Source organism: Solanum verrucosum, unplaced genomic scaffold (assembly GCF_900185275.1).
Source record: "Solanum verrucosum unplaced genomic scaffold, falcon-dt-bn FXZP01000231.1, whole genome shotgun sequence".
In the NCBI taxonomy this organism is placed as follows: Eukaryota; Viridiplantae; Streptophyta; class Magnoliopsida; order Solanales; family Solanaceae; genus Solanum; species Solanum verrucosum.
The window spans coordinates 388639-402353 of record NW_026020176.1 but is presented as its reverse complement, the minus strand read 5'-3'; the positions used below and the strand labels follow the sequence as shown (position 1 = coordinate 402353).

The window sequence follows — 13715 nt, the reverse complement described above, 5'->3', positions numbered from 1 at the left end:
CGAATGGGCAGCCTTTCTCTGCAGCTCATTAGATCAGTCGGCGATCCTGGAACCCTCACCAAAGGGGTTCGGTGAATCACCAAAGTGGTTGGAACCTCACCGAATGGAGCAACACTTTCCTTTGCTTCTCCTTGCCTTGTTGGACCTCCCACGCTCCAAGATATCATCCACACAGGGTGTTGCTCAGCTGGGACCTCCTTTAAAGCGCATTTCCCAAACCCATAAACCTCCATCCTTGAGAATGATTCGTCAATACATCGAAACTCGTGAATGAATGGTTCGGGGGCAATTTGTATTGCATTACCTAGTGCTTCACCATGGGGTGCGCCAGTGTTATTCGTAAGCAAGAAAGATGGCTCATTTAGCGATTACCGACAACTGAATAAGGCGACTATAAAGAATAAGTATACCCTTTGAGGATCAATAACTTGTTTGATCTGTTACAAGGTGCTAAGTTCTTCTCAAAGATTGATTTATGATCAGGGTACCACCAGATACGAGTTCGGGAGAAATACATTCCAAAGACAGCTTTTAGAACCAGATATGCACACTTTGAGTTCTTGGTAATGTCTTTTGGATTAACTAATTCCTAGTAGTGTTCATGGACCTAATAAATAGTATATTCAGGCCATATCTAGACTTGTTTGTGATTGTATTTATTGATGATATTTTGGTGTATTCACGTTCAAAAGATAAGCATGCAAATCATCTGCGAGCAGTCCTTCAGGTTCTTCGAGACCGAGAACTTTATGCAAAGTTTTCTAAGTGTGAGTTCTGGTTGGACTATGTATCTTTCTTAGGCCATATTGTATTAGATGCAGGCATTGCGGTTGATACACAAAAGATTGAGGGCGTAAAGACTTGGCCCAGACCCATGACTCCAACTGAGGTTCGTAGTTTCTTAGGGTTAGCTGGGTACTACAGAAGGTTTATAGAGGGGTTTTCTTCTCTTTCAACCCCATTAACGAAGCTAACTCAAAAAGCAGCTAAGTTCCAGTTGACTGAGGCTTGCGAGCATAGTTTCCAGGAGCTGAAGGACAGGTTGACATCAGCACCAGTTCTAGCATTACCAGAGGGTTCAGAAAGCTTTGTGGTGTATTATGATGCTTCTGGTGTTAGATTGGGATGTGTTCTAATACAACATGGTAAGGTTATCACATATGCTTCAAGACAGTTGAGAAAGCATGAGAAGAACTATTATACCCACGATTTAGACTTGGTTGCAGTTATGCATGCGTTAAAGATCTGGAGACATTATTTGTATGGCGTTCATATTGACATCTTCACAGATCATAAATGCCTTCCATATATCTTTAGACAGAAGGAGTTAAATCAGCGACAGCGTCAATGGCTTGAGTTATTGAAAGACTATGACGTGGATATTTTATATCATCCAGGAAAGGCGAATGTGGTAGCCAATGCCCTCAATCGAAGATCTATGGGTAGTTTATCCTATTTAGGTGTTACGAAGCGTGACCTAGCACGAGAGCTTCATCAGTTAGCTAGCATGAGAGTCAGATTATTAGAGGCAGAAGATAGTGGGGTAACAATTCAGGACACAGCCGTATCATCTCTAGTTGTAGAATTAAAATCACAGCAACAAGAGGATCCTAGCTAAGAGCAGCTCAGATCCAAGGCTCAGGATCAGCAGTCTTTAGCATTTGATAAAGCATGAGATGGAGTCATTAGATATAGTGGTCGATTGTGTGTTCCAAATGTTCCAGGGCTTCGACATCAGATTATGGAAGAGGCACATCATTCCCGTTATTCTATTCACCTTGTTTCGACGAAGATGTACCATGATATTAAGGAGATCTATTGGTGGCACGGGATGAAGAAGGACATTGCTGAGTTTGTGGCATAGTGTCCTAACTAGCAACAGGTGAAAGTTGAGCACCAAAAGCCCGTTGGGCTAGTTCAGGAGATAGCCATTCCTTTGTGCAATTGGTAAGCAATTAATATGGATTTTATTACAGGGTTACCTCAATCGCGTCGCAAGTTTGACTCTATTTGGGTAATTGTTGATAGACTAACAAAATCAGCCCACTTCTTACCAGTCAGGGCTACTTTTACGGCCGAAGACTATGCAGGGCTCTATATTAGAGAGATTGTTAGGCTACACGGTGTCCCAGTATCTATTATCTATAATAGAGGAGCACAATTTACCACCAACTTCTGGAAGTCCTTCCAGAAAGGACTGGGGACACAAGTTAATCTTAGTACAGCCTTTCACCCTCAGACAGATGGCCAGGCTGAGCGCACAATTTTGACACTCGAGGATATGCTATAGGCGTGCGCGCTAGACTTCAAGGGAAGTTAGAATGACCACTTATCTCTTATTGAGTTCGCACATAATAATAGTTATCATTCTAGCATCGAGATGGCACCTTATGAGGCTTTGTATGGCCGAAAATGTAGGTCCCCCATCGGATGGTTCGAGGTAGGTGAATCAGGGTTGATTGGACCCGACTTAGCACAATAGACAGTGGAGCGGGTTAAGCTCATTCGGGAGAGGTTGCTAACAGCTCAAAGCCGACAGAATTCATACTCATATGTACGACGAAGGGACTTAGAGTTTTGTGTCGATGACTGGGTATTCTTAAAAGTCTCGCCTATAAAAGGTGTTATGAGATTTGGCAAAAAAGGCAAGCTTAGTCCAAGATTCATTGGGCCATACCAGATCATTCGGAGGGTAGGACGGGTGGCTTATGATTTAGAATTGCCTTTGGGGCTAGAATCTGTTCATCTTGTTTTCTATGTATCGATGCTACGGAAGTGCGAAGGAGACCCTTCTCGGGTTGTCTCGGTTGAAGATGTTCATATCACAGAGGAGTTGTCCTACGAGGAAACTCCAATTGCCATATTAGACGGAAAGTCCATAAATTGAGGACCAAAGAGGTGGCTTCGGTTAAAGTATTGTGGAGAAACAAGAATAGAGAAGAGGTGACCTGGGAAGCTGAGGATGGCATAAGGTCCAACTATCCTCACTTGTTTCATACCCAGAGTGATGGCATATCAGTTTATATTAGTGCAGTGAGGTTAGATACCAATCAAATTTTTTAATATATTGCTGCTTATTAGTATTATTGTTGTCGTTGTATATTTGCTCGCACTGTTATTGTGGAGCTATAGTGCTTAGCTATTTATGTCATCCTGTGAGACGCCTAGGTTAGAATTTATGTATTTCATGTTCCTGGATAGTCAGATTAACAAAGGATATTTTGCCTAAATTTTTGAAACTCTTAAGGACTTAACCGCGTGACTCAAAAATTTTCATTCGAGGATGAATGTTTCTAAGGGGAGAAGAATGTAACACCACGACTTTTCAAAACATATAAATTAACTCGTATCTTCATGGAAAGACAAGGATGGTGGGTAATAAATTAAGAATGATGTGGTATGTCAAATTTTAAGTGTTCAAGGGTTGTATCTCAAGTTTTGAAGTTAGGTAAGTGGCAAAATAAAAGTTGGCAAAAGTTATCGTAAGTTCCTTTTAAAAGATTTCTCTGAAATATGGGTCAAATGTCTTGGATGTTATCTCCCAATATATAAAGAGTTAGAAGGCCTATCACCCATTAAATCGAAGGCCTACGAGTCTAGTTTGCAACGCACAAAACCCCGTGTCCAACCGACATCGGAGTAAAAGTTATAAACGTTTTACTACGGACTGCTCGGGTAGAATCTAGGTCGGGTCAAAATTGTGGTATGTGAGCTTACTCAATGTTTTAATCCATGAAAACATTTCTTTTCACTTCCAAACCAAAGAGAAAGCTTAAGAGAGGGTTCCTATGGAATTATTGCATGATGAAGGTTAGTTTTTGATGATTTCTACCATTAGAGGTTTCCCCCATGCCTAGAAACGTGATCTCTGCACGTGGCAATCATTTTTCCCTTCTATTAGCTGCGTTTGGAGCTGGTTTTTGAAGATATAAATTTATAGTTATTGGTGTTTATTCAAGGTTTAAACTTGGTTAACTAAGGTAATTATCTCAAGACTCTTTTATGATTGTTTTTATGAATTTCTACGGACGTTTCGACAAGTTGGGGCAATACGGCAAATCTGCCGATTGAAGATTAATTATGAACTATTTATAGGTGCGTACCAGCTGTGTATATATAGTGTTTGTGTATCTTAGGACATAAGGAACAACTTTCGTGAAGGAACTACGATCTTTCGAGCATTCATTGGAAAGGTATGTTAAGGATATTCCCTTCGTTCGACATGTTTCCTTAGAGGTAGTTAATGTTGGTGATCTTGTAGATGTAATTGTGAGTGGCTGGCTGATTGAGTGGTTGTAAACCCTCATTTTAGGGACTCATAATCTCTTAAGAACGATCCTAAATTTAGAAACAACTTAGAGATTATTCATATATATTGTTTATAGCTAAATTGCTCGCCTTTAGCCTATTCAATTGTTTGTTGTCGCCCTTGGGGCTATTGTGGTTAGTTGTTGAGATATGAACTGCCTATGGGGGCTATGATGTTGTCTAATAGGACTATGTTATTTCCAAAGAGGGTTATGTGTTGCCCACGGGGCTATATTGATGCCCAAGAGTGTTATGTGTTGCCTACAGGGCTATTTTGACACAAAAGAGGGCTATGTACAGCCCCACAGAACTATAATGTTGCCTAAGAGGGCTATGTGCTGCCTACGGTGTTATATCATTGCCAAAAAGGGCTACGTGACTTCTTACAAAGACAAGTGGCAACCGATAGGGGTATGTAGATTGATTTGGCACCTTCTTGGCTTATGGGGGCCTAGGTAGGTGGTATGTTGTTTGTACCTGCCGAGCTTATGGGGGCTTGGTTAGGTTGATGTTCGATCATTTTTGTACTTTTAGATTCAGTAGTGGGTTAGCATGCTTATCTAAAATTTTGATTTCCTCACGTGATTGCTTTTGGTATATTATGATACTTGCTCATTTAGTCTATAGCCTTTCATTCTCTGTACATTATTTTGTACTGACGTCCCATTGCCTTGGGGGCGCTGCATTCATGCATCAAGATCCCGACAGACAACCTAGTAGACCTCCTCAGCAGCAGGATTGACTACTATCCGATTGGCTAGCCCCTTTCTTCCGGAGCTGCTAGAGTTGGGAGGTTTGTTAGCTTTTGTTGTATATATCTTTATGGGTAGGCTGGGTGCCTATCCCTCCAATCTTTACTACTCTTAGAGGCTTGCAGATTAGTGTATGGGGTGTATAGCTACGTTATGGCCATACTGGCCTAGTTTGTTGGTTTGCTGAAGCTTGTGAGATGTTTGATGTATTGTTTGATATATACTTGCTTTCAGTTTTGGTATAGATATCATGGTGGCCTCGATGTCCTAATCAGGACTTCTTTGCTATTTGGTTATTTATTTATATGATCTCCTGGGAGTAGCTATTTCTTTTATAGATCAGTTGATAGGGGTCTTGCCGGCCGAGGGATTAATTTTAAGCCGAGATATACTTGTTTGTTTTCTTGATTGCGTGTGGCTGCCATGCACTAGTAAAAAATGTTTCAGCAGGGTCGGCTCGGACCTGAGTTATGGCATTAAGAGGCAGTTGTGCCCCATGAGTTTGGGACGTGACAAAGACCCACATCTCCAACCGATATTAAGAGTTTCTTGTGGTTGGCTGGATATTATAGAAGGTTTGTAGAGGGGTTCTCATCTATTTCATCCCCTTTAACCAAGTTGACTCAGAAAACAGTGAAGTTTCAATGGTCTGAAGGTTGTGAGAAAAGCTTTCAGGAATTGAAAAAGAGGTTGACTAATGCCCCAGTATTGACCTTACCAGAAGGTACTCAAGGCTTTGTTGTATATTGTGATGCGTTTAGACTTGGTTTGGGTTTTGTGTTAATGCAGAATGGAAAAGTTATAGCTTATGCCTCTAGACAATTGAAAGTTCACGAGAAGAACTACCCAACCCATGACTTAGAGTTGGGTGTTGTAGTATTTGCTTTGAAAATATGGCGTCATTATTTGTATGGTATTCATGTAGATGTACTCACAGATGTCTTCAATATGTGTTTAGTTAGAAAGAGAAAAATCTCAGACAGAGAAGGTGGTTTGAGTTACTCAAAGATTATGACATGAGTATTCTTTATCACCCAGGTAAGGCTAATGTTGGTGTTGATGCCTTGAGTAGACTAACTATGGGTAAGTACCGCCCATTTTGAGGAAGATAAGAAAGAGTTAGTAAAAGAGGTGCATAGACTTGCACGATTAGGAGTTCGACTAATGGATTCCACAGAAGGAGGAGTAGTGGTGATGAATGGGGTTGAATCATCATTAGTATCAAAAGTAAAAGAGAAGCAAGACATAGATCCTATTTTGCTTGAATTGAAGGCATTATGTTCATAAGCAAAAAGTAATGGCTTTTGAACAAGGGAGAGATGGAGTATTGAGGTATCAAGGTAGATTGTGTGTACCAAGGGTGGATGAACTCCAAGAGAGGATCATGGAGGAAGCTCATAGCTCCATATATTCTATCCATCCGGGTTCCACAAAGATGTATTGTGACTTGAGGGAGGTATATTGGTGGAGTAGTATGAAGAAAGGTATTGCTGAGTTTGTTGCTAAATGCCCGAATTGTCAACAAGTTAAAGTAGAGCACCAAAGGTCAGGTGGTATGACTCAGAATATAGAACTTCTGGAATGGAAGTGGGAGATGATCAATATGGATTTCATCACAGGTTTACCAAGGTCTCGCAAGCAGCATGATTCTATTTGGGTGATTGTTGATAGAATGACGAAATCAACCCACTTTTTGATGGTAAAGACTACCCATTCAATAGAAGATTATGCTAAGTTGTATACACAAGAGGTATTCAGACTTCATGGGGTTTCGGTATCGATTATTTCAGATAGAGGGGCACAATTTACTGTACAGTTCTGGAAATCTTTCCAGAAAGTCTTGGGTTCAAAGGTGAACTTAAGTACTGTTTTTCATCCTCAGACAGATGGTCAAGCAGAGCGCACTATTCAGATTTTAGAAGATATGTTGAGGGCCTGTGTGATTAATTTCAAGGGGAATTGGGATGATGGCCTACCTCTCATTGAGTTTGCTTACAATAATAGTTACCACTCTAGCATCCAGATGACTACTCATGAAGCTCTTTAAGGGAGAAAATGAAAATCTCCTATTGGATAGTTTGAAGTTGGTGAAGCTGGGTTGATAGGACCAAACTTAGTTCATCAAGCTATGGAGAAAGTGAAAAACATTCAAAAGAGGTTGAAAACAGCACAGAGTCATCAGAAATCCTACACTGATGTTAAGAGAAGGGAGTTAGAGTTTGAAGCAGATGATTGGTTATACTTGAAAGTTCCACCCACGAAGATTGTTATGAGATTTGGTAAGAAGGGTAAGCTTAGTCCCCGGTTATGAGATTTGGTAAGCTTAGTCCCCGATATATTGGCCATTACAGAATATCCAAAAGGATTGATAGTGTAGCTTATGAGTTGGAGCTACCACAAGAATTAGTAACAGTCCATCCAGTATTTCATATTTCAATGTTGAAGAAGTGCGTTGGAGATCCTTCACTTATCATACCAACTAAGGAGATTCATATTCAGATTCTAGACTGTCAGGTTCGCAAGTTGAGGACCAAGGAAGTAGCATCAGTCAAAGTTCTTTGGAGAAATCAGTTTGTAGAGGAATCTACTTGGGAAGCTGAGGAGGATATGAAGAAGAGATATCCACATCTCTTTGTCCCCGGAGAAATTCCAGACCAAGGTACTAATTCTGTTCTTAGTACTCTTCAATTGATATGCTTAATATGTTAGATTAGCTTATTGGGTGTTTGAGCTGAATGTTAGATGTTACACCCTTAGCCTACTAAGAGTAATCTCATTCGAGAACGAATGTTCCCAAGGGAGAGATATTGCAACACCTTGCTATTTGAAAGAACTAGAATTCGGAAGAAACCATTTTTTGGAAATAATCAAATTTGGAAAGTTTGACAAAATTAAGCTAAGGATGAATTTTGGGTCAACTTCAAATGACCATAAATTCTAGATCAGCATGAGTTAGGTGTGCTACCAGATACCGTATGAAATATCTTTGAATTATCTTTCCAACGCAGTCGAATTTTCTCGATTTCGAGTTTGTATGAGAGAGATATGTCCATTCAAAGTTGGGTTGTCTAGATAAGGAAAGTCAAAAATAGATTTTAGAAGGGTATTATGGTCTTTTCACTACCCAATTAATCAAATTCGTTTTTGGTGATTAAGTTGGGGTCTAAACTGATTGGATTCAGTTACGCTTTACACATTCTTGAAGTTAAGCTTGTGGATTTCGCCAAGGGTTGATCCCTACGAGGTATGTGAGATCACATAGTGTTGGGTTAGTTCACCCACAAGCCAATCATTATTCAATTCAGTGTAATTGTGTTCTTGAAAGAAAAGATTATGTGTTCTTGATGAATTTTGTTTAAGTTTCGTTTGAATCTTGATTGTGAGTTTTTGAGGAGTTATTAGGGGTAATTTGGTGAGATATAAGGTTGTTTTTTAGTTGATTCTTGCATATTTTAGTTTGTATTCGAATCTAATCGTTTCGGGAAGGAACCATTCGAATATAGGAATTTTAGAGTTGAAAAACGAGCAAGAAAATTCATCAAAAATCTAGGGAAGGGGTTGGGGCGCTGCACCACTCTGAGCACCCCAAATGAACTTCTATAGTTTAGGATCTGGGGCACCGCGCCAGCCTAGTGCGCCCCAACCCAACTTCTGAAGTTTGCCCTCTGGCTCCCCGTGCCAGGGATGCTAGGTCTTCTACCCTTTCCCACTTCTTTCCGTACGAGTTCCCTTGAAACGTACCTATGTTTTCTAGTTGATTTCTACACTCTAAGGTACGTCTAAACAACATAAAATCATCCATAACATGATATCATGAACCTTGAATCCATAATTCAATTCAAGAAAAGTTAAGAGTCAAGTCAAGAGAAGTTCATAGAGTTTTCCAAAAGTCTTTTACAAACGTTTTAAATTTGTTTTAAGACATGATTTTTGAGTTGAGTAAAGAGTAAGGATTGACGTTCATTTCTTCAAAAGAGTATAACGGGACTATGCATTCCTAAAGAGTACATGCTTTCACATTTAAACAAGAAAGGAAACACTGAATTCCAAGAGAGCCTTTGAGCTAGCTTTTTGAGTAATTTCTCAAACCACGGAAAGAGTTTTTGTTTTGAAACATATGAGCTGAGTATTTTAGGAGTAGTATTGAGCACGATATGGGGACGAGTCCAGATATCTCAAGTCTCCATAAACCCTGTGGTCAATGTGGGTAGAAAGGGTCATACCTTTTAGATGATTCCTTAGTGCTTTTTAGCATATACTAGTGGATCCACTTAGTTGAAGCGTTCTATATTCTGGCAAGTTATAGGACAGTTCTGGCAGCGTGGTCAAGACGATGTATCATCACATTAGCTCATAATGATGGTCGTCGGTTTGAGAGACTCCCGGGGAATTATATTACTTTATATATATATATATATATATATATATATATATATAAAAATTGAGTTGTTATTGTATTTCTTTAACACATTGAGTTGCTACCTATTGTTTTAAATGCCTTACATAAACTGCATCTTTTTTGTTGTTAATTTCTGCATTGAGTTGAGTATTTATGATTTGAGTAAAGCTGAGGGAAGTGTCTATTTCAGTATTCATTCAAGCTTATATCGTGTTTAGTTTTCACCTCGCATGCTCATACATTCAAAGTATTGATATCATTTGACCTGCATCATTTTATGATGCAGATATAGATAACTAGGATCAGCATTCACCACCTTGTTGATCCAATCGAGCACTCAAAGTCAATTGGTAAGCCTCCATGCTTTCTGGAGGATCACTTTGGTTATGTTTTGTTTTATTGCTTTTGGTTATTTCAGTTGTTAGGATGATCAAGGGTCTTGTCCCGACATCCCTCTTAGTATCTAGAGGCTTCATAGACAGTTAAATATGAGTTCTTTAGTCTTGATATTTCAGTTGTTTGATTTGAAGACTTTAATTTCCATTTTGGCTAAGTTGAATGTTATTTTCTAAACATTCTCAGTTTATCTATTCAGACAGTTTATTTAAGATTGTGTTTAAGTACATTTTCTGTTGAGTAAGTCTTTCGCTAAGAGTCTAGCCAGGCCAAGGGTTCGCTTGGGGCCAGCAATGGTTCTCGAGTGCCAGTCCCGCCCAGGGTGTAGGCTCAGGGCGTGACATTAGTAATAAAAAAAGTGTTATGACAATTTGAACAATGATTTCCTATGGTGCTATATAATTATCATATGAAATTACTTAGTTATTGGATGATGAACTAGTGGTATAATAATATTTATAAAAAATAGTTGATAAATTTGATGATAGTTGTTGTATTATACCATAATTTTGTATTTAGACATGTTATAGATCTATATATTAGTGTTACATGTTGTATTAGGTCAGAATTTAATTTAATTAATAACAAAAACCATATGTGAGGTTATCGATATGTTGCAACACATGACAAATATGTGACAATTTCAACATAAAATCGATCAGAATGTACATATGTTGCCACAGATGCCAATTTGATGGATGTGTGAATCGATAAAATAAACAATTTTAGCTATTAAAAAGTTATATTGGACCATATTTTATTAAATTAAACCTTAATAAAAAAAATTATATAACACATTGTACAACTATTTCCTATGGTGATATATAACTATCATATGGAACTACTTAGTCATTGGATGATGAACTAGTGGTATAACAATATTTGTAAAAAATAATTGATGAAGGTTGTTGTATTAAACTATAATTTTGTATTTAGACATGTGATAGGTTTATATATTAGTGTTACGTGTTGTATTGAGTCACAAGTTAATTGAATTAATAACAAAAATCATATGTGAGGTTATCAATATGTACATATGACAAAATCTGTGGCAATTTCAACACAAAATTGACCAGATTATCCAACAGAATATACATATGTTACCACAAATGCCACATGTGCTATCACAAATGCCAACAAAATATACATATGCTGCCACAGATATCAAAAAACTATATAATAGGGAATAATAACATAACTAATTTAATAGGAAAAAATAAGAAAATATAGGGATATAGATATACATAGATTAAATTAATATGTCATGCAGTTCTACAAAATAAGAGACATAACTGATGGAATAGGTTCATTGTCCAACAACACGAGTATGAGGCAAAAATTTAACTACATAATCTAATTTTAAATGACAACTACATTATTCACAACAAATATCATCTTCATCGTCACTTTCCTTGGGCCAGCCTTTCTTGCGAAGGTTTTGCTAATGTTGATGAACAATGCAACAAATGGGTATTTCTCCCAACACATAAGGTTCTAGCACCCACATTCTACCTAAAACTTGTCGTAACTTATGTCGACATGTCCTGGTTTTAGCGGCTCCATTTGTTTTATGTTGGCAATGAACATTAAGCTTTCTCTCATGGATTCACAGCCCTTGAAGATTGAATTTATGGCAAGCGCATAGGATGCACCAATGTGGCCTTTGTCGGCTGCTTGATTAATAATTCTCAATGCATTTGAATCATTATTGTTGAAAAACTCAAACTACAGAAGAAATAAACACATTTAAAAGGTTGAATACATTGATAAAAACGTGAATACATATGAAAAACTTTAAAAATTACCGCGCCTTTTAAGGCTTCTAAATTCCCCGATGCTCTACAAATATCCAGGAAAGAAATAATTTTTTGAACTACTAACTGACGGTTCACCGGCTATCTAAAATTAGGAAAGTCGACCAATGTTACCTTTTGATATACAAAAGGTTCATTACCGACTTGATTAAGGACCCTGAAACTAAGAAATCAAATCAAACTGTTAGGAAATAAAATTTTAAGAGAGACGAAAATTGATTTATATACATGCATACCTTAATTTAACATTCATTAAACCTTTGAAGGAGCCGGAAGCAATCCTTTCAACGATATCAATAAGTAGACATCTTAGAAGGGATTCAATATAGTTTGAAATTTTTCATTTTTTAATCCTCCTAGTCATTTTGAAAATTTCCTCTTTCTTCCCATCAAAAGTCATATATTTTCTCTTATAAGGAATGTGAAAAGTTGCAACTTCTGAAGAAGAGTTGCAACTTCTAAAGAAGAAGTTGCAACTTTGGACCTTTCAGAAGCAAGAGACTTTATTTTTTGAAAATGTGGTAGAATTGTTGTAATTATGTCCCCTTATTGATAGCTTTTAATTGAAAGTTGTTTCAATGACAGTATGTGATTGATTGTTCACTTAACACGCAATTATTAATTAGTGAAAATATCAACAGAAAGTACATATGTTGCAACATATGCCTACTTTGTTGGAACATATGTGTTATTATGTTGTAGTTGTAACACATAATTGACATATGTTGGAACATATGCAATATTCTATTGCAAGATCTATGTTAGAAAAGATGCACAATTATGTTGTAGGAACTAACACACAACTAACATTTGTTGGAACAAATGCAATATTATGTTGTAAGTAGTACCACATAATTGACATATGTTCTAACGAATGCACAATTATGTTTTAAAGATGCATCAGTTCAAAATAAATCACACATTTTATATAAATAACATAAGTTGATTCAAATTAACATCATCCTCAAATAAAAAAGAACATACATTACAATTCAACAATACTTATGAATCATTTCGATTTGGGCATGTAATTTTTTTGGTCAAAGTCCTTACATATGGAACACTTGTTTTTTCTATCTCTTATATCTCCTTCTTCCAAGTTTGCTTATATCAACATATGGAGGAGATATTTCTCTCTCTAAGATATCCAAAGGGACATTCAAAGAATCTTCTGGTGGCACCGGGTGAATTTCCTCACAATATGCAATTATGTAATTTTCCACTAAATAATATGTAGATGAGTACTCATAAATCTGATTTCCAAAATCCACATCATATTGAGATCGAAGCTCTGACATGCCATGTGGACAAGAAATTTTGTCCAAGTCAAAAAATTTACAAGTGCAAGTTCTTCTTGGTAGATCCACCATAGCAACATCACTGTGACTAGTGACACTGAACTTGTAGTTTGTAATTTGATGAGCCAACAACGTGTTGCCTGAGTTGACATACGTTGATATGTCTTTTTCAATTGAGGGAACAAATCTATTTGAGGAGTTCACCAGCTCCATACGCCTCTGGTGAAATAAAAGTGCAAATAGCCTTTTTATTTCATCAAATAGAGCGATAATGAGAAATTCTCTCTGAGCATCAAACATAGCATTCACCGACTCCGCGATGTTTGACGTCATAATGTTATATTTAAACAACAAAAAAAAATCAACCATAAAATTATAATAAACTCAAACAAGATAGTATAGACAATAATGTACCTACTTCCCAGGCAAAATGCGCTGCTCCATCTGTGGAATCCAATACGTTCAAGAGTTTCAGTTGTCTTTGATACCAAATCTCTTATTTGATTGAAATGTTCATTGAACTCACATCTATCATACGCCTTTGCTACTTTATAAAAATGAGATACTACTTTTGAATTGTGAAAGTTATTTCGAATATTTTCCACAAGGTGTCTCATGCAACAACCATAATGAGATGCGGGGTAGATCGTCGAAACCATATTTTGAATACTGGGATGCCTATCATAAATAATGCACAACTCATCAGTATCATCTACATAGCTTCTCATATGTTCAAAAAAATATTTAT

General features: G+C 37.4%; 1 protein-coding gene across 1 annotated transcript; it reads right to left on the bottom strand.

Moving 5' to 3' along the window:
* Positions 1 to 12742: 12742 nt before the first annotated feature.
* On the bottom strand, positions 12743 to 13300 carry LOC125828971 (uncharacterized). Its single transcript, XM_049508269.1, has one exon. The coding sequence runs from the start codon at positions 13298 to 13300 to the stop codon at positions 12743 to 12745; it is 558 nt and encodes a 185-aa protein (XP_049364226.1).
* Between the last annotated feature and the right edge of the window lie 415 nt (positions 13301 to 13715).

Excerpts from the sequence above, each read along its gene's own strand:
- LOC125828971 (XM_049508269.1), bottom strand. The coding sequence starts at position 13,300 with ATGACGTCAAACATCGCGGAGTCGGTGAATGCTATGTTTGATGCTCAG.